This window comes from Schistocerca cancellata, chromosome 8 (assembly GCF_023864275.1).
Source record: "Schistocerca cancellata isolate TAMUIC-IGC-003103 chromosome 8, iqSchCanc2.1, whole genome shotgun sequence".
In the NCBI taxonomy this organism is placed as follows: domain Eukaryota; kingdom Metazoa; phylum Arthropoda; class Insecta; order Orthoptera; family Acrididae; genus Schistocerca; species Schistocerca cancellata.
The window spans coordinates 329,723,739-329,751,084 of NC_064633.1; the positions used below are offsets into that span (position 1 = coordinate 329,723,739).

General features: G+C 39.8%; 1 protein-coding gene across 1 annotated transcript in view; it reads right to left on the reverse strand.

Moving 5' to 3' along the window:
- LOC126094521 (vacuolar protein sorting-associated protein 45) overlaps nt 1-27,346 on the reverse strand; it is a 125,351-nt gene that overhangs the window by 3,438 nt on the left and 94,567 nt on the right. The window contains exons 10-11 of the mRNA XM_049908938.1: nt 23,077-23,178; nt 3,815-3,945 (exon numbers count right to left, since the gene is read on the reverse strand). Coding sequence (XP_049764895.1) covers nt 3,815-3,945; nt 23,077-23,178 — 233 coding nt within the window. The remainder of the gene's footprint in view (nt 1-3,814; nt 3,946-23,076; nt 23,179-27,346) is intronic.

Consider the following 27,346-nt stretch of genomic DNA (forward strand, 5'->3'; position numbering starts at 1 on the left):
AAGAGTACCGTGAACAGCAGGAATCCAGTAAAATATCAAATCTCTGACATAGCTGTGGCCGGAAAAACATCCTGAAAGAACAGGAACTACGACTGAAGAGAATCGTTTAACATGACAGAAGTGCAAACCTTCCACAAACTGCTGCAGATTTCAGTGCTGGGCATTCAACAAGTGTCAGCACATGCGAACCACTCAAACAAACGTCACTGTTATGGCTATTGGAACCGAAGGCCTATTAGTACCCTTGATGAGTGTGTGGCACACAGCTTTACACCTCGCCTGGGCCCATCAACACCGACACTGGACTTTTCATGACAGGAAACATGTTGTGCCTGGTTGGATGAGTCTCGTTTCAAATTGTATCGAGCGGATGAATGTGTATGGGTGTGAACACAACCCCATGGACCCTGCATGGTGTGGGGTGTGTGCAGTTAAAGTGATATGGGGCACCTGATATGTCTAGATATGACTGACAGGTGACATGTACGTAAGAATCCTGTCTGATCACCTCCATCCATTCATGTCCATTGTCCATTCTGATCGACTTTGGCAATTCCAGCAGGACAATGTGACACCCACATGTCCAGAACTGCTACCGAGTGGCTCCAGGAACATTCTTCTGAGTTTAAACACTTCCATTGGCCACCAAACTCCCCAGATATGAACTTAATTGAGCATATCTGGGCTGCCTTGCAATGTCCTGTTCAGAAGAGATCTCCACCCCTTCTTGCTCTTGCAGATTGACAGACAGCCCTGCCGGATTCATGATTCCCTCTAGCACTACTTCATAGTCAAGTCCATGTCAGGTTGTGTTGTGGCACTATTGCGTGCTCACAGGTGTAAGATTATGAGTTTGGCTTTGTCTAAAGGATGGGTTTGATCCTTATATCATCAAAATATACTTGTGTAGATCACATCAATGGTGTGCTTGCATGTGTTCAGCTGAGTTGTTTTTTACATTCCATACACTGTATTTTGACAGCCAAACCAGTCAGGTACTTTGAGTCCTGCTGTTGTGTGTTCTCACTCCATAGACTCAAACCACACTGAACTATTATTGGTCTGGCACAGCTATTTCCTGCTATTGTGAGTTCACCCCGCTGCTGATATTCCATGAAACTCACATTCTATCAGTACTTCCCAGCTTTGGAGGATGTGAAAGGCAGTGAAATCTTAATACATCGTGGATGCCAGAGACCCCAATATTTGCATAAATTTAAACCCTCCTTGTACATTAGGTTTTCCAACATTTTCATTTCAATACAATCCATTAGAAAGTCCCAGGAACTTGGCGTTTGCTCCACAATACTGGTCTCATCATATTTCATGTCATGATTGTATTTGAGGCAGTTGTTCATGACATCTGATGTGACTTATGTCACTGATGGAATGCAATATACACCTGCTTCCAGAGACCTACACCGACTTCAGCATTATGAAGAAGACTTTTTTCTGTAGGAATCTGTCTTTCTGGATATTGTGTAGATAGGTGATTCTTGGCTTCTCTTGCTCAGACATTCCCAATTTTGAGTGCAACACGCACTCAATTTTATGATTCAAGTATCCATTCCTTCAGAACACTTAACTATACATGTCATTCTTGGTGAGTCTCTTCTTGTCTGAAAGTGTGAGATTGAGGGGTGTGTGTGTGTGTGTGTGTGTGTGAAGTTTTCTTTATACAGAAGGGTCCAGACAAATGTAGACACACTCTGATAATTAATATTAATGGAAGAAAATGACACACTGTTACAATTCTTGCACAGAGGGAAGGTTATTTTGTGCAGCCCATCAATGTTGATGCCGCTGAACTGTTGACCAAACTACAGCTGCCAGTGTGATAGCCACAGAGGACACCTCGATGGTTTCTCACAGCTTGTTCTGTGTAGGGAGGCGGTGCGCCATCTTGCAGGTAAAGTCTTATTTCCAAACACCTTTCATATAGCAGGCAAAATAGATGTTTGCAGTGTATGAAGATACATCTCACCAGTTACAGTACATACCTTCAAAGAATCACACTGCGAGATCACAGACCACACCCCATTAACACCCAATAGATTAACAAGTTTGTTCATGTGAATGTGAAGATTTTCAGGAGCCCAATACATGCAGTTATGATGGTGTACAGTACTTCAGTCTGAATTGCAACTCGTCAGACCAGATAACTATCCCTACAAACCATTCAGCCTCACGAAGTATGCCTTAAAACCACTCGCAGTACTCCATCCTTCAATTCGGGTCGACCCTTGTTCACTGCGTACAGGAATCTTGGAATGTACACTTTCCACTTTACACCTTTCAGAATTTGCCATACGCTTTAGCAGCTTACCCTGCTTTCATGTGCACCCTGCTTCACAGATTTTTGAGGTGGCCCAGTAAAGTATTGCAACACAATAGCACTGGAAGCTGGGCTTGTTGACGGTTTTGGGCTTCATATTTTTCCCGAATACAATAAATTGTTGTACATTTTGGTAGCTGAGTTTCATATACATTATGCCATTGGTGTTGTACCTCTAGTATCACTTCAACAAAGCCTTGCATTGTTCAAACAACAATTTTTCTTCATTCATTCATTTATGCACTGTCATCTGCTGGAAAATGTGTGCTAAGATCTGTTGAGAAAACAATGGACCACGCTACCATGCAAAATAGCAGCTAAATTATCATTTTGTTCCAAAACTGTGAATCACAGAAGATTGTCTACATTTTTCTGGACCCACACCTGAGAAATGGTAGCTGGCCTCCCTTTTCACATCCCATTGTGCAGTTTGTATTAGGATTCTTAAGAGTTCTTCCACTTTTTTCATTCCATGTGGCCACACCAGAAACTTATTGATAGGAACATGTTGGTTTGGACTTGGCCAATTATAGTGTCTTTGCTTTTTGTCGTATAGTTTCATCATAAAAGTTCTGTTGGGCATCTTTTTCCAGAACAGACCAGTTTCATCTGCAATGAATGTGGTTTGGCTCTTGTATCACTGCCTTGAGTTTCTCTGGATAGTGCAAAGCAGTCTCTGTAAGTGCTTGCCACCACTGCTCCACTTTCTGCGATGCTATGCCAATTAAGATGACTTTTAAATTGGCTAAACCAACTGTTTCTAGTTTTAAACATTTCATCTTTGGCTGCCTCTGCACCTGCTTCTTTCAGTCTCTCAAAAATCATCTTAGCTTGAGAGCTCACTGTGTTCTAACCAACAGGACAATTGTTCACTCTTTTTTGATTATCACGTCATAATTTTAACATTTTAAAGATTGAGCATTTATCACAGCTGTGAGAATTTTTTGTTTACCTGTTATAATTGTTCTGACTATAGAATCCAATAGATCAAACTATTTGCCAAATCAAAAATTTTAATTTTTGAATTGAAGCCTTTGATAAATATTAAGTTTACATTCCAATGATAATTTTCTTTTCTTGTCTGATGCAACTGAAGCAGTCATGCTTTGTTTGGATGACACAGAATCTATCAATCAAGCCAGATCCCCGATTAACCAAACCTATCATAATCCAAACACTGTATGTGCGGAGTGGATATTTACAAGTGTGTGATGCTCAAACGACAAATAGCATAGCTCCAGATTTCTGTAAAAGGGGGAGCGTAAGTCAGGACATTACTGTATATGATTTCTGAGTCGATTTCACTCCTGAGAACTTCTCCTCCCAAAGTTCATCACATATGACATCTTTTGGAGTTCCCAATTTTTTTTTTCCCTTCATTTATAGGAATCAATGTTTTGCTGTCCCCCTAAGAATACTTCACACATGAAATGGTTATTTTAATAAAGAAATTAAAAAGCAGCAATAGCTTTTCCATACCTTTTGTTTATCTGCCCTTTTCCCAGATATGGGAAAGAACTTTCTTTCAACTTGCCTTTCACTAAGTCTTCCAAAGTTTCTTTAAGTAACGGTACATGCTGCGTATATACATTTTCAACTCCTTTCAGATCCTGCCAAACAAAAAAGGATTAGCAGGTTCACATAAGCTCTTAAAAATATAGTATGTGCAAAGAAAAGGTACGATGGCACATTTCATTCAGCACTCAGGATAAATAACTTACAAATATTAATCAAACATCTTTGCAAACAAGGAAACAACTGATAAAAATATTGAATTATTCTGTTATGCTTCCATTTACTCTATCAAAAAATTTACTACATGAAAGGTTTTAGTATTTTTCAAATCCAGCCTTACCACTTCTACCATTAGTTGCTCTATTTTTGCTGTTAATTGTAGTGCTGTCATTGCCAGAGAGGTGGAATATAATGGTTGGTACAAATTACTAAGCAAAAGCTAGCTAAAAGGACTGCCTTTTAAGTTTTTATAAACTACCACTACAGTGCATTATTAAGATATGACACTATTGTTTTAACATTTGACATCTGTCATTAAAACAATGACAACTCAAAACTGAGTGAGCAGTTTGTTTGCAGTGAGTTCATGAAGAAACAAGTATTGTGAAAAATGCAACAATAATGAAGGTTTTAACTGGGAGCCTTTTAAAATTTTTGGAAACGAGTGTAACAATTCACAGTTCAACTTTCAGTCGTCTGTCACCTTCAGTAATTGGAATATTACAGTGTGATTGTGCTTTTGAACCCATAAGAATTTATGAAGGTATGTCAAAATTGGTTGTTCCCAAAAAAAAACAACCTATTCTGGGCAAAACATGATTATACAGGATCAGCAAATGACTTACTGTAAGACAGAAGCATGCTTAGGCACAGCATGAACAGGAAAGAGATCTGTCCCTGATGGATTCTGCACATTTAAACTGAGACTTAAAAACAGGCTAGTGTCAATTGGTGGAAAAAATGCTCAAAAAATTATGGCCACAGAAATGAAAAAATTGCACACATCACAACAGGAGACAAGGTCTGAATATATCTGTACTAGCTGACAACTAAAAAACCTGAGTTTCTCCTAGCATATAAAACATTCAAACAACTTAGAGGAATGCAGCCAGGTGACGTCTTTGACAACCAAAGATATTTCAATATGCGTACACCCCTCATTTCCAAGGCACAAATGCAATGAGAGAGTAGACAGGACAAATGCAGCCACGAACCACAATATGGCACATCCGAAAGACAACATGCACACACCTACATACACAGGGACAGAACATCACTCCAAACAGAATTTAAGTAAAAGCTTCCATCTCTGTGTATACAATCACTTGCTAATTTAATCTCAACTACTTTCTTAATAACAATATCCCAATAACTGGAAGTGTACATCATTCCACAGGATGACCGGTACCAAGGTAATGGTCTGCAATAGAGCAGATTTACGTGGATTTTGTTACGTGTGTGTGTGTGTGTGTGTGTGTGTGTGTGTGTGTGTGAGAGAGAGAGAGAGAGAGAGAGAGACTTATGCTCAATACACTAATTGTCTACAGTCCTGCCACTAACCACATCAAGCAAGAATTCAAAGAGAAATACAAGTCTGTAGCTCAGGCCAGTACCTACATCAGAGCAGACAAGGAGTCTCCCAGAGCTTATCTGTGGCATGAAAAACCCAACTCGCAGCCAAACTTTCCACAACCCAAGACAGTTACAGAGCAAATAACGGCTCCTAACCAGGAGATTCACAATAGTAAAAGAAAGAAGGCACAAAAATGTAACAGACATCAGTTACGCCAAAAATAACAAAACAAGGTAAAAAATATGATCAGGTCATTATGTCGGTGGGTTCAGGCAAGTGTCCCCTGGAACTCTATGTGACAAGAGGCTGCCTGGCCCACAGCTGTTGCACCCACAGCCTGTTACAGTGAAAGTGTTAAAGAGAGGAATAGCCCTAGTGGCAGATACAGAAAAACCTCAAGGAGAGGGCGCTAAAGATATCTTGAGCTATCTTTACTTTTACCGTAATAAAAAACAAGTTTAAGAAAGTTTTATTTAAACTGATTATACACATACACAAAACAATGCCATCTTATGATATAAGAAAGTTACAATTGTGGTTCTCTTCCTTAAATGATGAATTCTATGTGCCTATTCTTCCTGGCAAATTTGTTAATTACATTGTCAACAGGACAATCAGTGTCAGGGTGAGTGTTTAACAGAGCTATGCCTTTAAGTCGATCCTCCTCCATAACCTATCGAGATCACTAGAATGGTGTGACTTTTCTCGTAGGTATAAGTCAGCTATCAATGTGCCAGATAGAAACGTATAGAATACGACGACATGGATGTGCCTGCTACATAGGAAAGTACAACTACTCGATTCAGTAGAGTCAACTGACAAAACAAACAAACGAATAGTGTGCAGGCTGATTGGCGGCACAGTGGCAATGCGAGCAGCCCGCAAGGGCAGAGGGGGGAGCCACATGCCCCCATACGTATCCGCCACTGAATAGAGGTATATTTATAATGCAAAATGGTACAGATTTTACCACATGCGAAAGCAGGATCACAGACATAAATAACACTTCCCCCACATCAGTCACCCAACATAAAGGTCGATATTGGACTCGCAGTACTCTTTCTCAACACGCTTGGTTGAAGAGGGATGCATGTAACAAGCTTTCAAACATACAAACTGGCCTTATTTAATACCCACCTCAGGCACTAATGCATATTTTGCATGTTATTCTAGCTGTTGAGGAGTCCTTGGTGATACTGTCCCACTTCTCTCTGAAGTCAGTTTTCAATTACTGCACAGTTCGGGGAGGAAGTGTTGGTTGAGAAAAATGTCTCCCAACAGCATCCCAGGTGTGTACTATAGGGTTTATGTCTGGGGAGTAAGCCAGCCATTCCATAAGTTCAATATCTTCACTTCACACACCTTAGCGGTCCTGTGTGGACAGTTATTGTCATCCATATACAGAAAGTCGGGACCTACTGCATCCCTAAACAGACATGATCCAGAATAACCTCCCTAGAATACCACTACGGTATACCATAATAGTACCTTGTGCAAAGATATGCAGCAGTGTTCGGCCACTGTGAATAATGTTTGCCCACACCATAGTGCCTAAGCCTTAACAATGACTTTCATGAACATTCTGTGGTGCATAACATGTTTCCCTCTCCACACTAACTGGGCCTCACTTGTCACAGTGAAGTGGGCCTCATTGGAGAACACACTGGACAGCTGTTTCTGACCCCAATTAACAAGCTCCCAACACCAACGAACTCTTTCTCAACACGCTTGGTTGAAGAGGGATGCATGTAACAAGCTTTCAAACATACAAACTGGCCTTATTTAATACCCACGAAATGGTTCTGGCACAGGGATATGTAGTGATAGTGGTTGCAAGATCTTCAGGAAGCTCCTAGGCATGAGATGTCTGTTCCTTTTCGCCACTAGGGCTTTATAATACTCTTTACCGTAGCCACGGTAGTGACACACTGACCAACTTCGAGCCGTCCATCTGCTCATCCACAATTGTAAGCACTCAAATGATGTCTTGTGCAGACTTATTGCCGTACCACACGAAATACCGCACTCATCAGTTCTGCAATAACCTTCGTCAAACACCATACTGCGCGCACTCTGGAATGCATACAGTGTGTTCATGCACAGGCTTTGCTGCATTTGACACTTCCCACTCCCTACATTTCCTTTTACTATCATTGGTTGGGTATTCTGCACTCCCTACATTTCCTTTTACTATCATTGGTTGGGTATTCTGCAGCAGCTGGCTGTTGTTCCTTAGCAAGTGTCAAGCAGTTTAAAAGCAATTACAACACTAAAAGAGGGATGATCTGGGGGAAAAAAAATTGAACAACTTCACAAATATAACAAAACTGATGTCATAACGAAATAAATATTATCGCAGAAAAATCAAAAAGACTATGTAATCAACTAATATGATCTGTAATTGTTATTGTAATCTCTGTTCCTTTTGATAAAGGATTGCACACACTTCCCTTTTGTTTCTCGGTAGTGTAAGAAGCCATTTTGTTACGAGGCACGAAAACTTGTAAGTTTCTTGTAATATTTAGACGAAATATAATCAAATATTACTTAAAAATGTCATCACTAATGTTTTACTGTAACAACTCCTATATTCATGAAGTGATATATATTAACGATTTTATAGGGGAGGTGCGGAGGTCAATGCCTTGTTCTAGATGATAACGGCCTAGAGTCGTAATAAATATTTTAATATTTGCTAATTGTGACAAATAAATAAAAATAAATGTAAATGTAGGAGATTTCTCTTGATTAGTGGTTCTTCTTTTGAAACAGTAGTAGCAGTCAGTTTTTCCAATATTGAACCATATTCATGTAACGTGATTACAGTAAATTTTTTAGATCCCCGCTTAACAGAGATTGCGAGAATCTTCTCAGCATAGCAATTTAACAAAAGAAATTATGCAGCTGTAAATCTGGAATATTGTGTGTTGGTGGTGTCTTTTGATATAAAAACAGCTTGTTGGGGAAACTAACTGCAAGAAGTACCATAAGAGTCAATAACTTAAATAATTTCTCAGTTGTGAAGCAGGCAGAATAATACTAACTCCAACTTTACATAACATATAAATATAAATATCAACCACACCAATACGTAAAAAAGAGAACCACCACAATGACCAAAGGAGGTATGGTCAAGTATGACTAAGGTCAGAAAGTCATGAATAGCGGATATCACATGTTGGCAAGAGTAACATTGATCTATATCCTGCAGGCTGCTCATTGACTCACTACATATTCAAGTACAGTCAAAGGAGGTCTGTTTAAAGAAATGCAGGCACTGTTATTAACTACAAGCTCTGCTGTAAAAACACTACACGTTCTCTGTAACAGATCCTGCTCCTGAACAGTGGGAGACGTAAAAGCATATCCCATCCTATACATTGTTTCAAAGCTGTCAGTGCAAATGACAGTAGCACCCTGATACTCTTGAAGAAATGAAGGAACAGATGCCAAAACCTGTATGTTCTTGAAACATATTGGCTTCAACTCATGGTCTGGGTATTAATCATGAGGTGAGGACTTGGGAGAACTTGTGAGGTGATTAGGCAGAAGGCCTTGAGGTATGTTCAAATGATAGTCCTACCTGAGAGCAGCTGTTGGAAGGGGGGGGGGGGGTTCAACACCTCTTGTATGCAAAAATAATTTGGTATACTGGATTATTTGGAAATTCTCGGGTGGTGATTGCATAATTCAGCAAGAGTTTAAGTATTGTTACCATTGTAACTGAAGAGGGAAATCCTCTGTCGGGCAAGGAGACGGTCTATGGGCCTAGTCCAGAAGGGGTCTGTGGTCTGCCTACAATGATGGATTGGATCCGACAATTTCGAAGATAAAGATGCAACTGAGCCATTATAGGTCAATCAGGTCAAGACCAGAACCAACAACAGTTTTGGGTTAGGATGGGCCATGATACTACAACAAATGCATTGCCAGAGAGAACTGGAAGCCATGGGAAAGGGTCTAAGTGGAGGCCCTTTGGATTGTGCCTTGGAGCTGGCTTTGAGACAAGGCTACAGATTAGGAGCTACACTGAATACAGAATTCATCATCATATGCATGGGAGTGAGCAGTGATAAGATAGAGGTCACTAGCACATTGATGGTGATGAGGAAGAGTGTAAAACACAACATGGGGAGCTTAAGTGGTGTACCAGCTCTAACCCGAGACAACTCATGGGATAAAAATTGATGAATATAGACCGGTACGGAGCCTTAAAAGCCCCATTCATGAAGGGCAAGTACAATATGATGGCACCAAGTGATGTCTTATGTTTGTGTAGGTGTAAAAACATTGCACTAACACGTCAGTGTTTGAAAATGCCTGTCATATATCTGTTTCCAACCTTACCAAATGGTCAGTTGTGATCATCCCTCCTGGGAACCATACTGAAAGAGGGACAAAATGGTCCCCAATTTCAGAACCCAGAATACTTGTTGGGCTACCATCTTCTCAAGCAGTTCAGACAGCACTTTGGTGAGGCTAATCAGTTGTAGCTGTCCAATGGACATTGTGTTTCTCACTGGTTTAAGAAATGAGATGACGATACTGTTTCATCATTGCGGAAGGAAACAACATTCTAGCCAAATATTGTTGAAGACCAAGAGTAGATGGAGTCTTTGATTAACATTCAGATTTTGGATAATCTGATTGTGAATCAGATGAGAACTTACTGCTTTCATTATATAATAATGGGGACAGAGGGGCTAAAGGATAAGGAGATGTATTAAACTTGTTATATATGTGTTTGAAAGGTAGACATGTGCAAAGTGGGTTGAAAGATATTCGTCAAGGACTGATACACTGGTACAAATACCACCATGAAGGAAGAGACCAAGAACAGTTGTCTATGTCTGGCAGTCCAGAAGACTATAGAGCTCAACCCTCACTTGGGAGAAAGAGGCATGCATTTCCAAAGAAAAGACTTAACTGAGCTATTCAGGTATGATTCACACTACACCCTCACAGCTTTACTCCTGACAGTACCTCTCTCCTACCTTCCACTTCCGAGGAATACCTGCATATCTTGCAGTACAGCTTTTGCTCGCAAAAGGCAAAGGTTCGATGTTATTGTTGTGTTTATAGACAAGAGGGGGATTTGTTTTGATAAACTGGCATTTGCAGTTAACAGTCAATGTGAGAAATATTCACATTTCGCCTATTGGGGTAGTTTTGCACGATTCTGTGGACAAATGTCAGAACACTTCAGATTTCATCAGTCACTGAATTATCCGGACTACCTTATAATTAATTATTCTTCTTCTTTTCCTGCCTTTTCTTGTTTCTCAATGGGGTTGGCATTGTTATATATCAGTTTTGGTGTGTTAGTGGCATTTGGTGACCAGAAGCATTCTTGAAGCTGCCCGGAATGGCTCGCCATGAATGACAACAAAACAGGGCATACAATATTGTCATCATACTCTTGTGCTATAAAGGTGCCGGGGATGACAACAAAAGAGGTCCTGCTATGAAATGAAATGGCACCCCAGACCACCATTCCTAATTATCAGGAGGCTGTATTGCAGGCGACACTCAGATGGTATCCCACTGCTATCTGGGGCATCTCCAGACATCATCTTTGCTAGTCATCCAGGCTCATCACAGAAGACAATTCCACTCCAGTGAATGAGATTCCAGCCCTTTCTGAGAGCCACCTATTAATGGTCCTTGTTGTCACTGGAGCACCAGTTGCACATTGGATTGATGATAATGATGAATCTGGGGCTCTGAGTGCCTCTCTGACAATTGCTCAAATTCTGTCATCTCTCTAGGTTGCCCACTTCCTTCTTGACACTGTATTCAGTCATGTTTCACCCACTCCTACCAACATAATCAAAAAGTTGGATCCCTCTGATTCAAATGTCGAGTGATTCGCCAATTACTCCAATCAGCTTCTGTGAGCCCAACTACACATCCTCCATCAAATGCTGACATCTGCATATACTGTTCACACACCTGTCTGTGCAGCATGGTTACTGTCCAATTAGGTACACAGAATGAAATTTGCAGTAACTTTATGCACTGCTGTCCCCTGTTAACTATCATTGCCATCTGAGCAGTGAATTGCGCTGCAGCATCACACATTCGGCCGCTGGCCACCAGAGTTCACAGTTTTGCATTTCTGCCAATACCTGTATGACCACTTTGCATAACTCCTCCACAGCAAATTTTTTTGTTTTTAAAGTGTATTTTCACTTAACTTTTTTATGCTAGAAAATCTGTTATCTTCCCTATTACATATGGGTAAGCCTTGCCTGCTCATTTCAACCAACAGATACTACTCTTTCAGTATACAATATAATATTCTTTCGGTCTTGGGAATTATCATTCGGTCTGCGATGGAAGTACTATCCAAATATGTCTCATTCAGCTAGGAACTGGTTCCACCCCCATTGGGATTGCACTGGACTCTGCTGTCATGACCTTGGAGAAACCTAAATGGTTTATGCTGAACCCATATTTATACTGATTTTGAAACTATTATTCTGCATTAGCAATTTTTTTTTTCTTTTTTTTTTTTTTTTTTTTTTTTTTTTTTTTTGTCATCTCTTGGTTAGTGTAACATATCACTTTGGTGAAGTGATGTGTCACACAAGCATTTGCTGCACTGTTTCGAGATGTTTGCCATGTTTATTTCTGTAATGAGTTAGTATAGTGTACAGTTTGGCTGCATGTTTTATTTGTGCATAATCATTATGGAATGGATGGATGCAGCGTATCAGCAAGCAGGGACAACAACAGTCACCTTACCATGTTCGTGGTACCTGCTGGAATTTTGCACAGAGCATAACTTAATCATAGCCAACACTTGGTTCAAGAATCATAAAAGAAGGTTGTATACATGGAAGAATCCTGGAGATACTAGTAGGTATCAGATAGATTATATAATGGTAAGACAGAGATTTAGGAACCAGGTTTTAAATTGTAATTGTAATTACTGATGGCCTTGGGAGAGCCAGTCCTGACAAAACTCTACCATCTGTTGAGCAAGATGTATGAGACAGGCGAAATACCCTCAGACCTCAAGAAGAATATAATAATTCCAATCCCAAAGAAAGCAGGTGTTGACAGATGCGAAAATTACCGAACTATCAGTTTAATAAGTCACAGCTGCAAAATACGACCCGCGAATTCTTTACAGACGAATGGAAAAACTGGTAGAAGCCAACCTCGGGGAAGATCAGTTTGGATTCCGTAGAAATGTTGGAACGCGTAAGGCAATACTGACCTTACGACTTATCTTAGAAGAAAGATCAAGGAAACGCAAACCTACATTTCTAGCATTTGTAGACGTAGAGAAAGCTTTTGACAATGTTGACTGGAATACTCTCTTTCAAATTCTAAAGGTGGCAGGGGTAAAATACAGGGAGAAAAAGGCTATTTACAATTTGTACAGAAACCAGATGGCAGTTATAAGAGTCGAGGGGCACGAAAGGGAAGCAGTGGTTGGGAAGGGAGTGAGACAGAGTTGTAGCCTCTCCCCGATGTTATTCAATCTGTATATTGAGCAAGCAATAAGAGAAACAAAAGAAAAGTTCGGAGTAGGCATTAAAATCCATGGAGAAGAAATAAAAACTTTGAGGTTAGCCGATGACATTGTAATTCTGTCAGAGACAGCAAAGGACTTGGAAGAGCAGTTGAACGGACTGGACAGTGTCTTGAAAGGAGGATATAAGATGAACATCAACCAAAGCAAAGGAGGATAATGGAATGTAGTCGAATTAAGTCTGGTGATGCTGAGGGAATTAGATTAGGAAATGAGACACTTAAAGTAGTAAATGAGTTTTGCTATTTGGGGAGCAAAATAACTGATGATGGTCGAAGTAGAGAGGATATAAAATGTAGACTGGCAATGGCAGGGAAAGCGTTTCTGAAGAAGAGAAATTTGTTAACCTCGAGTATAGATTTAAGTGTCAGGAAGTCATTTCTGAAAGCATTTGTATGGAGTGTAGCCATGTATGGAAGTGAAACATGGACAAGAACTAGTTTGGACAAGAAGAGAATAGAAGCTTTCGAAATGTGGTGCTACAGAAGAATGCTGAAGATTAGATGGGTAGATCACATAACTAATGAGGAGGTATTGAATAGAATTGGGAGAAGAGGAGTTTGTGGCACAACTTGACTAGAAGAAGGGATCAGGGGATCACAAATTTAGCATTGGAGGGCAGTGTGGAGGGTAAAAATCGTAGAGGGATACCAAGAGATGAATACATTAAGCAGATTCAGAAGGATGTAGGTTGCAGTAAGTACTGGGAGATGAAGAAGCTTGCACAGGATAGGGTAGCATGGAGAGCTGCATCAAACCAGTCTCAGGACTGAAGACCACAACAACATAAAGATAATCTTTCTGCAGAAAGAGGTGTATCTCCAAAGCAGCAAAGTAGATGAATTTACTTGAGTCTGTTTATCTGTTCCATATGCTAATTTAAAGATGACACAAGAAAGAGGCAAGTGTCAGAGCTTTGTATGCTATTCTTCAGGGTTGGAAAGATGGGTAATTGATAACAGAATGCCTGACAACAAAGGGTTGTAAATTGTTCAAAACAGTGATTCTTCTTTTGATTTGGTGGCAGTTCTAGAAAAGCCGAAAATGTCTGACTAGGAAAGTGGTTTCATAACAAGAGATGATGCATTCTCTGTAACAATTACACTGGGTAATATCCTAATTTACCTTTCCAAGTTTTGTAGAGTTTCATATATTCCTCTCAGAGGAATCTCTGTAAGTGATAAGGTTAGGTTTATACTTATTTTCTGTGGAAGGTTTGTGTGATTAAGTCCATGGAACTGGTTTAATTTAAATGAGGAGTTTACGAAGGAAAAGGTGACTACTGTGTCCTGTTGCTACTCCCCCAACTTGTCATCAATGGAAATGTGTTAGAACCACTTTTTGAGGCCTGGTGAGGAGAAGCCATTGGAGCTTGTTCTGCCGAACTGGCAAACATCTTCAGTTTCCAACCCTTAGGTGAAGAACCTCCTACGGTGGGATCCCTTGGATGGGGAGGGGGAATGGTTATCAGTCTTTGGTATCTATCTTCTTTCTTTCTTACTTTCTAACATCCTTAGTCTCTCTTTTCCTTTCTTTCTTCTCCTCCTAAAGTACCTTGGCTATCCTCCCTGTTTCTCAACCCTTCTTATATCTGTTATTATAACCCATATTCACACTCTTGCCAAAAGTGTAGCACACATCCAGTGTTTTACAAAAGGGAATGAGCTGGGCTATACAAGCCTGAATTCTGGAAGAAATGTATCTGATTAGATGAAATTTGGATGATTAGACTAAATGGCTACTTGATTGTAGGTCCTAGAAATGAATACTTCAAGTGAAAAAACGAAGAAATATTTTAAAATGGTTCAACGATCCATATTGCTTACCTGAGGTTCCATGTCAATAGCAAAATAACAACTGCCTAATCAAAGTGTTAAGAAACTTAAAGTGCAGTTAAGGCAAATACGAGCCTATGATTAACAGTTTATAATTCACTGAGATGCATTCCACATGTAATAAATGTGGATTAATACTTTTAGTTAAGAAGGTTTAATTTGGTTTCAAACTTTGAATGTTTATTGTTTGTTGGTGTTTCGCAGTAGTGACATCATCATTCGCCATTAGAGGAGGAATCTGTAGTCTTAACATATCAGTTTGCTGAATTGACGTATTCCAGAAGCATTTACCGAAACTACAAATGATGATCACCACTATAAAAAGTTTATTTTGGTAATGAATTAGTATAACCTATGTTTTGGTATGTTTTATTTAAGTACATGCATTATGGAATGGATGCAACATATCTGCAAGCTGTAACGACAATAGATCCCTTACCACGTTCGTGGCACCTGCTGGTTGAGTGGTTTATTCGATGTCGTCGGGGCCCTGTCTTGGAGATATGCTGTGAGCCATGGAGGCAGGGCACCTCTAGCAATGCCTATGACGTACAAGGGACAAGAGAAAACTTGTTATCTAGTTACTCAACCATAATCAGTTAAATAAGACACTCCATTTTTTGAAGTAATCCTTATCAATGTATTTGTGATGTTCCAAATAACGGAGTAATTTCGAAATGTGTGGTCACTGTAAAGGAGAGTACAATATACGATATGTTGTTTGTGAGAAGTATTGTATTTATTTCAAGAACTGGATATTGTATTCTAACTTCCTGCAGTAATTGCAGCACTTCGAGAAACAAAGTTTGATCAGAAGATATTGGCAAGTGTGCAGCAGTAACAAGGTGAGCTGGACTGAATAATAGGTAGCCATAGCTGCCAATCAGACTCTACATTGCCACTCAATTTCACCGTAAAGAAGCAGAGGAGCTTCGCGTGTGATAAAGATCTGGGACACTTGCTGTATCCTATCACCAGTACACATCCGGACACATTTATGTTACACATTCATTCTCCCTGACTCTTCTTTTGCTTGATTTGGCAACACACATACTGCAGATTACACCTTAAATAAAATTAAGTAATTGAACACTGAATGTGGTTATTCATTAATGCTTTCTATAGATTTGTGAACAGGTGGGAAATCCATATGAAAACAGAAGGGCACTAAAATTTCATGTGATTTACAACAAAATATTTTATAAATATACACAAAAAAATTAAACCTTTCCCAAATACTGCACTCATATAATATAATAGTTCCCTTTAGAAACCTTGGGAAAATTAGCCAATTAATTTGGAAGGCAATACAATAACAGCTCCACAACTTTTTGCTTAAGAAACAAAACCCAGTTTTAGAATGTAAATTCTGTATTTACATTTATCATTTCAAATAACTGCAATGTAGAATCTTCATGTATGTCACTTCTGTTAAGCTAACCAAAAATTCTATCCTTCGAAACAAAACTGTCAGTTAAATTTCTCCCCCCCCCCCCCCTTCATTTCTTTCACAATAATCTACACTGTATTGAAAACTGGAAGTCTATACCATACAAGCATCAGTAGTTACTTGAAAACAAATGTGCATTTCAGAAACATTTCAATACTTTGTGAATCGTGAATTACTGTTGCTTGTATGTACAACACATTGAATACAAGAAGCACATTCTACAGTCATGAGAAGCACTGACAATGAACCACAGGCACATACTGGAAAACACTGTCATTAACAGTTTATATTCACAGGCTGTTACTTTACATTTCCAATTTTAATTTAATAAAATGTAACGATTTGATTTTATACCCAGATGATGATGATGATGATGATGATGCACTCTTCATCTGAAGACGGGCTGATGCAACTCTCTGTGCTACTCTATGCTGTGCAAGCCTCTCCATCTCCAAGTAACTACTGTACCCCACATCCATTTGATCCTGATTACCATACTTGTCTTTTGGTCTCCCTCATCACCACACTTCCCTACAACACTAAACTGATAATTCCTTAATTTCTCAGAATGTGTTCTGTCAACAAATCCCTTCTTTTAGTTAAGTTATGCCACAAATTCCTTCTCTCCAGAAGTCTATACAGTGCCTCCTCACTAGTTATTTGATCTACCAGTCTAATCTTCAGCATTCCTCCATAGCACCACATTTCAAAAGCTTCTCTTCTATTCATGGCTGAACAGCTTACTGTGCACATTTCACTTCTGTAAAAGGCTACACTCCAGACAAATTCATCAGAAAGGACTGCCTAACACTTAAATTTATATTCCATGTTAACAATTGCTCTACTTCAGCCATCATTTTACTTTACTGCCCAAATAACAAAACTCATCTACTCCTTTTAATGTCTAATTTTCTAATATAATTCCCTCAGCACCACCCACCTGATTTAATTTGACGACTTCCCATTTCCCTTGTTTCGCTTGTGTTGATGTTCATCTTATACTCACTTTTCAAGAATGTCGATTCCCTTCAATTGCACTTCCAAGTCCTTCGCTGTCTCTGAAAGAATTATAATGCCATCAAGAAACCTGAAAGATTTTATTTCTGCTCCATGAATTTTTAATTCCTTCTCCCAATTTGTTTCTTTGGCTTCCTTTACTGCTTGTTCAATGTAGAGACTGAATAATATCATGGATAGTCTACAGCCTTGTTTCATTCTCGTCTCCAACATTGCTTCCCTTTAATGTCTTCCACACATATACTGCAATCTGGTTTCTGTATAAGTTGTACATCACCTCTCGCTTCCTGTACTTTACCTCTGCCGCCTTCATAATTTCAGTGCATCATGTATTTTAGTCAACATTGTCAAGAAGCTTCTCTAAGTCTACAAAAGCTATAAATGTAAGTATTCCTTTCTTTAACCTATCTTCTAAGTAAAGTTATAGGATCAGTATTGCCTTCCATGTTTCAACACTTCTCTGGAACCCAAACTGATCTTCCCCAAGGTCAGCTTCTACCAGTTCTCCCATTATTCTGTAAATAATCTGCATCAGTATTTTGCAACCATGACAATATTAAACTGATATTTTGGTAATATTCACCCATATTAGCATTTGGTTTCTTCGGAAATGGAATTATTACATTCTTTAAGTCTGAGGGTATTCCCCCCTCTTGTATCTTGCACACAAGGTTGAACAGTTTTGTCATGCTGGCTCTTCCAAGGATATCAGCACTTCTGAAGGGATGCTGTTTACTCCAGGGGGCCTTGTTTCACTTTAAGTTTTTCAGTGCTCAGTCAAATTCTTCTCAAAGTTTCGTATCTTCTATCTCATCTTCACCTACAACCTTTTCCCTTTCTATAATACTGCCTTCAAGCTATTTCCTTTGTGTAGCCCCTCTGTACACTCCTTCCATCTTTCACCTTTCCCTTCTTTACTTAGTTATGGTTTTCCATATGGACTCTCAATATTCATATAGTTGTTTCTCTTTTCTCCAAAGGCCTTTTTAATTTTCACATAGGCAGTATCTATCTTTCGCTAATCGTATATGCTTCCATGTCATTACTTTTGTCCTATAGTCATTCCTGTTTAGCCATTTTTCACTTCCTGTCAATATCATTTTTACGACATTTGTGGTCTCTTTTGCCTGCTTTGTTTGCTGCATTTTTCCTCCTTTCATCAATAAATTCAACACCTCCTGTGACATCCAAGAATTTCTACTAAACATTGTATTTTTATCTATTTGATCCTCTGCTGCCTTCATCTCTCAAAGCTACTCATTTGCCTTGTCCATATTTCTTTCCCCTGCTGCAATCATTGCCTAATGTTTCCCTTTAAACTCTCCACAATCTGACTCTTTCAACTTGTGCAGATCCCATCTCCTTCATTTACTATCTTTTTGCAAATTCTTCAGTTTCAATCTACAGTACATAAACAATAAATTATGGTGCGAGTCCCAATCTGTCCCTGGAAATGTCTTTCATTTCAATCTGGTTCTGAAACCTCTGTCATACTGTTATATAATCTATCTGTAAACTACCTGTGTCTCTAGATCACTTCCATGTATACAACATTCTTAATGATTCTTAAACCAAGACAATCAATACACCCTTATACTAGCTTATAAAAGCTGTTAATATAAGAATTCTCAAAGAAAAATAAACGAGTGTTCACATTTTCAATATAATGATACAATGTGCTAGAACATTCTTCTAATTTTTCAAGACTGTCTGAGAAATTACACGACATTGATGATGATGATGATGATAATGGTGATACTGTTAACAGTCGACTAACTAGAATATGTTAACATGCTAACAAAAGCCTTCTATACCAAAAGATGATGATCTATCTAAATACTGTGCCTTTCTTTCGAACAAATTGATGGTATTTACCATGCATCCAGGACTACAGCAACTTTGTTGATAAATTGGTTTTACAAAACCAGATATGTTTCTTGGCCTACAATATCAACCATCTGACTAGTTATTAATTTCTTTGGAAGTGAGTGAGAGCAAACCCTTACCAACCATACCACATTGTTTAATCTAAATTCTTGAATTCGTAAAGTTAATTGGCTTAAATTACACTGGTCATACTGCATGTGACAATAACATGAAATACTGATGCAGGGTGGGAAACTGTTTAGCTTGAAGACGATGGGTACAAAACTTATCAAAACATTGCCACAAGATGACACCACCACTTGGCTGATCACTCGAGAAGATTTCGTCACTGTTTGGGAAGGGTCACTTATCAATGGTCTTCCTTATCCTACATAAAAATAACTTGTTTACTATCACCTCATTTAGCAGAGTACACTAGCCTTCATATGATTACAGTTCTTCAATAGCACTGCTATAATGTAAGGTATAAGGGTAATATGTCCACTGTAAGGTGCTCTGGCAACATGGTGACTAGTAACAATGGTAAAGATGCGAGATATACTGGGGAGGTGGCCATAGGTCACGGAGGAGGGGAAGGGGGCGCACTTTGCAATTATCTCATGAGGTGTCACTCTCCTGTAGCATAGAAGATATCAATAAAGGGTATGATTCCCTTTATAGAAGTACAGGTCATAAAATTGTTCATCACACTGTGGATCAGACCATTCAGTATTGGTTCTACATCTAATTCTACACTATGCATCCCACTGTGGGTTGTGAGTGTAATGTATCACCTTGGTGAAGTGATGTGATACATAAGGTTTTTTTGAGCCAATGAATGATGATTGCCATTGTAAAAAGTTAATTTTTGTAATGAATTAGTTAATATACTGTTTGGGTATATGTTTTACTTATGTGCATCTACACTTTGATCAAAAGTATCTGGACACCCCCAAAAACATATGTTTTTCATATTAGGTGCATTGTGCCGCCACATACTGCCAGGTACTCCGTATCAGCGACCTCAGTAGTCATTAGACATCGTGAGAGAGCAGAGTGAGACACCCTGCAGAACTCACAGACTTCAAACGTGATCAGATGATTGGGTGTCACTTGTGTCATACGTCTGTATGCGAGATTTCCACACTCCTAAACATCCCTACGTCCACTGTTTCTGATGTGACAGTGAAGTGGAAACGTGAAGGGACACGTACAGCACAAAACCATACAGGCCGACCTCGTCTGTTGACTGACAGAGACAGTCGACAGTTGAAGAGGGTCATAATGTGTAATAGGCAGACATCTATCCAGACCATCACACAAGAATATCAAACTGCATCAGGACCCACTGCAAGTACTATGGCAGTTAGGCAGGAGGTGACAAAACATTGATTTCATGTTCAAGCGGCTGCTCATAAGCCGCACATCACACCGGTAAATGCCAAACGATGCCTCGCTTGGTGTAAGGAGTGTAAACATTGGATGATTGAACAGTTGAAAAACGTGTGGAGTGATGAATCACGGTACACAATGTGGCAATCTGATGGCAAGCTGTGGGTATGGCGAATGTCACCTGAGCGTGTGTAGCGCCAACAGTAAAATTTGGAGGTGGGGGTGGGGGGGGGTTATGGTGTGGTTGTGTTTGTCATGGAGGGGGGGCTTGCACCCCTTGTTGTTTTGTTTGGCACTATCACAGCACAGACCTATATTGATGATTTAAGCACCTTCTTGCTGCCCACTGTTGAAGAGCAATTCGGGGATGGAGATTGCATCTTTCAACATGATTGAGCACCTGTTCATAACGCACGGCCTGTGGCAGAGTGGTTGCACAACAAAAACATCCCTGTAATGGACTGGTCTGCACAGAGGCCTGACATGAATCCTACAGAATACTTTGGGGATGTTTTGGAACGCTGACTTTGTGCCAGGACTCACTGACTGACAACGATACCTCTCCTCAGCAACCCATGAGGAATGGGTAGCCATTCCCCAAGAAACCTTCCAGCACCTCACTGAACGTATGCCTGCAAGAGTGGAAGCTGTCATCAAGACTAAGGGTGGGCCAACACCATATTGAATTCCAGTATTACCAATGGAGGGCACCACAAACTTATAAGTCATTTTCAGCCAGGTGTCCAGATATTTTTGATTACATAGTGTATCATGAAATGGATGGATACAATGTAACTGCAAGCCAGGGCAATGATAAACATTGTACCACATCCAGTGCCTGCTGATCAAGTGGTTTATTCTATGTTGTTGATTCTTGCCTTGAAGATACAGTGCACACCATACAGGGAGAGTGGCCATGACGATGCCTATGATGTCACAGGAACAAAAGAAAACTGGATATACATGGACTCTATTGGAATCTTAAATAAGACAGACTGTTTTTGGTCTTTGTCCTTGTCAATATAACTGTGATGTTCCAAATGATAAATCACTCTTGTATCACATAATTAATGTAAACAAGAGTACAGTATCAACACATTGATTGTCAGAAGCATCGTATTTATTCTGAGAACTGGATGCTGGATTTGTACTCTTAACTTCCAGCAGTAATTGTGGTACTTCAAGAAATAAAGTTCAATCACAAGGGGTTGGCAAGTGTGCTGAAATAACAAGGTGAGCAAGACTGAATAGTAGGAAGTCTTAGCTCCCGATCAGACTTTACTTCGCCACCCAGTATCATGGTGAAGAACAACGAGAAGACTGCAGTTGTGAGTCAGAGATACTTCCTATTATACCACATATGGCCCCTGTGAGGTTGACTTGGCATTCTTTCATGAGGCAGAGCTATTCATAATCCAAACTATCAGTTCATCTCTTGTGTTTACTTTTTTTTCTTTTTAAATGTCACCTTTCAACCATACCACAGGTAAAAATCTGCAGGGGTAAGGTCTGGAGACTTTAGTGCCAAAGAAATATGACCATTTACTCCAGAAATCTATCTAAGAAGGAATTTTACATTAAATTATATGGCGTCTGGTGACTAGAATGAGCAGGGGCCCCATCATGCTGCAAGAACATACCGATCATCGTAGCCAAAGGAACTACTTCCAGCAGTGCTGGAAGCTTGTTTTCAGGAAAATCTGGGTAATGGGGACCTAATAAGACGATGCATTAACACAATAGTCTGAATCAACTGATCGTCTTATCACATCACAGAACTTGCTTACAAAGAAGCATTCCCGAAAATGTGTCTCCACAAAGGCATGTGAGTTTTCATCAGATCACTCATGTCAGTTACAAGTGAAATGGATTCACCAGTAAATGGTATTAAAGGGATCAGCAGAAATGATGTTTCTTGGACACCAAAATCCGACGACCTGACCCCCTTTCACACTTTGTTAGTGGTAATGGTCAAATGGCCAAGTCTACAAAAAAAATTAACACAAAAGACACACTGATCAACCAGATTATGAAGATTGCTGGCCTCAAAAGAATGCAATGAAGAGCTTCATGTGGTGTTGTCAACAGAATTTGAAACTACACTGAAGTCTGAGGTGGAATTCATGAACATTAACGTTGAATTTCATCATTTGCCTTTGCTTAACATTTTGTATCAGCACTTGTTGGGGTTACATTTTAACAGCTGTATCTTTGTAAACAATAAAAAATGGGTAAACATTTTATTCAAATTAAACTACACTGTCACCTAAAATATTTGCTTTTCCTTCTTAAACTTCCTTTTTACACACACACACACACACACACACACACACACACACACACACACACACACACACACACACACACGCGCGCGCAATGAAGTAATTCTGGTGCTGGGCTGTAGCACACACAATCAACCTTCCCATACTGCAGTATTTCCTCTCTTCTGGCATTTTTTCCACACCAATAGAACAACACTGCAAAAAATATCCAAGTATTTGTCTCACTTAGGTCATGTTTTTGCATACTAAAATGTCAACTTTAACTTACTTTGAAGATTCTCTTCGTTATCTTCACGACAGCATCTTGAGCACCGAATATATCACTCTGTCTTGCATTTGCTCCACCATAATGCTTCATATTCAACACTGCCTAGCAATAAAACACAAAATTGCTTAATTATCACTGTGTAAAATGACAAATGAAATAATTTTAAGTTTTCAAACATAAATTTAGAACTTTATTTCATTTGCTACTTTCTTTTTATGTTCGTAGGAGGGGGGGGGGGGGGGGGGGGGAGAGAGAGAGAGAGAGAGAGAGAGAGAGAGAGAGAGAGAGAGAGGAACTTTTATAGTAGTAGATATGCAGAAACAGAAACATGTGACACAAACACTGGCTTTCCGAACCAGAGGTTCCTTCTTCAGCATCTAGACCTATACTACACCTATGTCTACATCAATACTCTGCAAGTGACAGGTAGGTGTGTGACAGAGGGTACTTCTAGTTCCACTGACTGCCCCCCCCCCCCCCCCCCCCCTTCCCCGTTCCACATGGGAAGAACAGTTCACCCATTTAGGATCAGACAGACGTAACTATATTTTTGCCACTTTTGAGTTGTTAGTACCTCAAGGTACACGAAATCAAGACCTACGTTACGATGAAACAAGTGTAACTCTATCATATGTGGTTTCCATTTTAGTCATCAATGTATCTACATTTTACAAAAAATAGTAAGAATCAGACAGACAGAAGAGCTGATATGTTTTTAGACCACTGGATGCAGTGTTAATTTGTGAAACGGACAGTTCTTACGTTTCTCTGATCATAACATAACTGTTAGAAGTTGCTTTTCCCACTACTTTTCTTTAGAAGCATTGTCACCGTCGCTCTGTGACAACAATGAAATACTACTTCCTGGCAAGGAAGGTAAATATTGTTTCAGTTGTGAATGGGTTTACTACCAAGTAGGAGCGCTATGTAAATGTAGTGTGGCTAGGGCCTCCTGTCAGGTAGACCGTTCGCCGAGTGCAGGTCATTCGAGTTGATGCCACTCAGGTGACCTGCGCATCGATGGGGATGAAATGATGATGATGATGATGATGATGATGATGATGATGATGATGGTTAGGACACCACAACACCCAGTCCCTGAGCGGAGAAAATCTCCAACCCAGCCGAGAATCGAGCCCGGGCCCTTAGGATTGACATTCTGTTGTCCTGACCACTCAGCTACCGGAGGAGGACAGGAGTGCTATGGATCCAGAGGAAGAAGGATGGTTCAAATGTGACTGGATAAGGAACCGAATTTAATGGAATCTTGTAAGTATTAGAACCTGGTTCTTAGTGCATATATTTCAGTAGGAAGTACTACAATAGGAACGTCCCATGTAAAGAATGTAACAATAACTACTGAGTATGCATTAGTGCACAAGTATATCATCACCATCAGGAAGGGGAAATTGCAGGTGACAATGCTGGTACTGAGAGTAGTAACAAAACAAGAAAACCAAAAACGGTAGCGGTTAAAGAGGAATGGAAAAGAAATCAAAGAAAATTCAATTAACAGCACGGTAGGGCATATATTTCTACCCAGAATTCCGAAGTTCTTGCAAGAAATGTGAAGCCAAAATATTGCTCTAAATGTCCGCGACAGTGCACGAGTAAGTTTACTGAGCAAGAGAGAATATACGTAGAGCCTACTGGGATCTTGGGTCAGTTGAGCTAAAAAGGCAGAACCTAAATAAGTTAGTGGAAGAAGAAGAAGAGAAATAAAGCGCGAGGACAAAATCGGATAACTCACAAAGGAAGAGGACCAAGAAATTCTATCTAATAAAGGGATCTGATAAGATTCAAGTGTGTATGCAGTTTTTTCTCAAGATATTTGACATTTCTGAAACCTTTGTAATAAATACTGTTTAAAAAAGGCTAGAAGGAGAGCAAGTTTTTTCACATAATCTTTGTAGAATATTACAGGCATCTCATCTGGTCCTGATCCTGGCTGGGTCGCAGATTTTCTCCACTCAGGGATTGGGTGTTGTGTTGTCCTAATCATCATCATCATTTCATCCCCATCGACATGCAAGTTGCCGAAGTGGTGTCAAATCGAAAAACTTGCACCCGGTGAACGGTCTGCCCAACGAGAGGTCCTAGTCACACGACATTTACATCTGGTCCTGATGTTTTTCCACTACAATGTGATTTTAAGTTGCTTTTCAATTCCACAATTGGTTATCTCAATATCTGCCATTTCAGTGTTTGTGCAATTACTGAAAGAGGGACAGTTACAATCTTCCACAGTGAAGCAATTTTGGAAGACTGAATTCAGTATTTTGGCCTTTTCTATGTTATCTTGCATTTCAGTGTCTGTATGGACTATGGACACTGAGTGACTGAACAGATGATTTTGAACCACTTGCTGATTTTAAGTAAGAGGAGAACTTCTCAGGGGTGTTAAGTCGATTAGCAGATCAGCCGAAAGGGCAAGGTGTTGGGAGTAAACAAGAGTATTCCAGGAATCAAGTATGAATGTCATCCAGAATTCTAGTCAGGAAAAGGGAAATCAACTGTAAAATGCTAACAGTAAAACGTAAAACCTGGGAAGGGGCGGTCATTAAGTCAGATGAAGAAAAAAAGATGAACACAAGTCGTAACTATGAAAGACACAAAAATGGGCAGCACAAGAAAAAGTCAAGAAAGGCAGTCTCTCATCTTTCACAAATAGGCTAGTTTAAAATTACTAGCTGTCCTACAGTTGTTAGACTCACATCACACAAACATAAACTGAGCATATCTTTTTCTTATTTGGAACATCATCTGGCATAACTCCCCAATAGTGTCACTAGCTTATCTCTATCTAAAATGTGTGACAAACTCTCATTCCACATCTTGCTACTCATCACTGTCTCCTCCCATGTGGATGGCCTGCCTGCTACAGAACATTTCTGTGACAAGCACCTACAAGGCTGCTGCTTTTAACTTACTCCTCACATTAATTTGTTTCATATTCACCACAAATTATTTAAACCCATGAGTGCAAGACAAGTATATCAGTTGCATAGCTTTGGAAACCAGCAGTTTCTTTAATGTACACTTTTCCACTGCTTACTTAAAAAGGGCTTCATTGGGGTTTAGTAACTGTCAGTCTGGTGTCAAGTCTAAACACATAAATGATATATTTTACAATTAAACCTATCACGAATATCAACTGCTGCCCTTCTGCATGACTATTTCAGTAACACAGATAAAATTCACTGTCTCTTTCTTGAGTATCAGCCTCTTTCCTTGAAATTTATAATTACATCCATCTCCTTGATACTACCTTCATATTTCAGTACATTTTGGACTGACCAGCAGGCAACAACACAGTGCAGCTGGGCACACCAAGTGGCCACTATTAATTGTCAAATGTCCTGTATGGATAGGTTACAGACGTGATGCTTTTGGCACCCCTCCTAACTTGGCGCCCCAAGCAGCAGAGTGTATCTTCAGCCAGTCCTGGAAACGCAATATGCAGTCACACCACACACTGCAAGACAGTAGTGTTAAACATAGTGTGTGTTTCACCTTGTGGTCAACAACAGAACTGCAGAACTTTGCTGGTGGGAACTTGGCCTATGGCATGTACCTAGTTCCCAGCATTTACCTGGGCCTATAAGGTGCTAATTACCCTTGTCATTTTCATAATGAAATTTTCACTCTGCAGCGGAGTGTGCACTGATATGAAACTTCCTAGCAGATTACAACTGTCTGCCAGGCCAAGACTTGAACTGTGGGCCTTTGCCTTTTGCAGGTAAATGCTCTACCGACTGAGCTACCCAAACATGACTCATCGTCTCACCTATGGTAGAGCACATGCCCCACAAAAGGCAAAGGTCCAGAGTTTGAGTCTCAGTCCAGCACACAGTTTTAATCTGCCAGGAATTTTCATATCAGCACACACTCCACTGCAGAGTGAAAATTTCACTCTGGGAACATCCCCCATGCTGTGGCTAAGCCATGTCTCCACAATATCCTTCCTTCCAGGAGCGCTAGTTCTGTAAATTTCGCAGAAGAGCTTCTGTGAAGTTTGGAAGGTAGGAGACGAGGTACTGGTGAAATTGAAGCTGTGAGGACAGGTCATGTGTCGTGCTTCCGTAGCTCAGTTGGTAGAGCACTTGCCCCCGAAAGGCAGAGGTCCCAAGTTCGAGTCTCAGTCTGGCAAACAGTCTTAATCTGCCAGGGAGTTTCACACTTCTCATTTATTTTATTTTCATTTAGTCATTAACCTGACGTCCTGCTCATTTCTTCCTTCATTCTAAAATTTTTCTGATCTTTTCATACT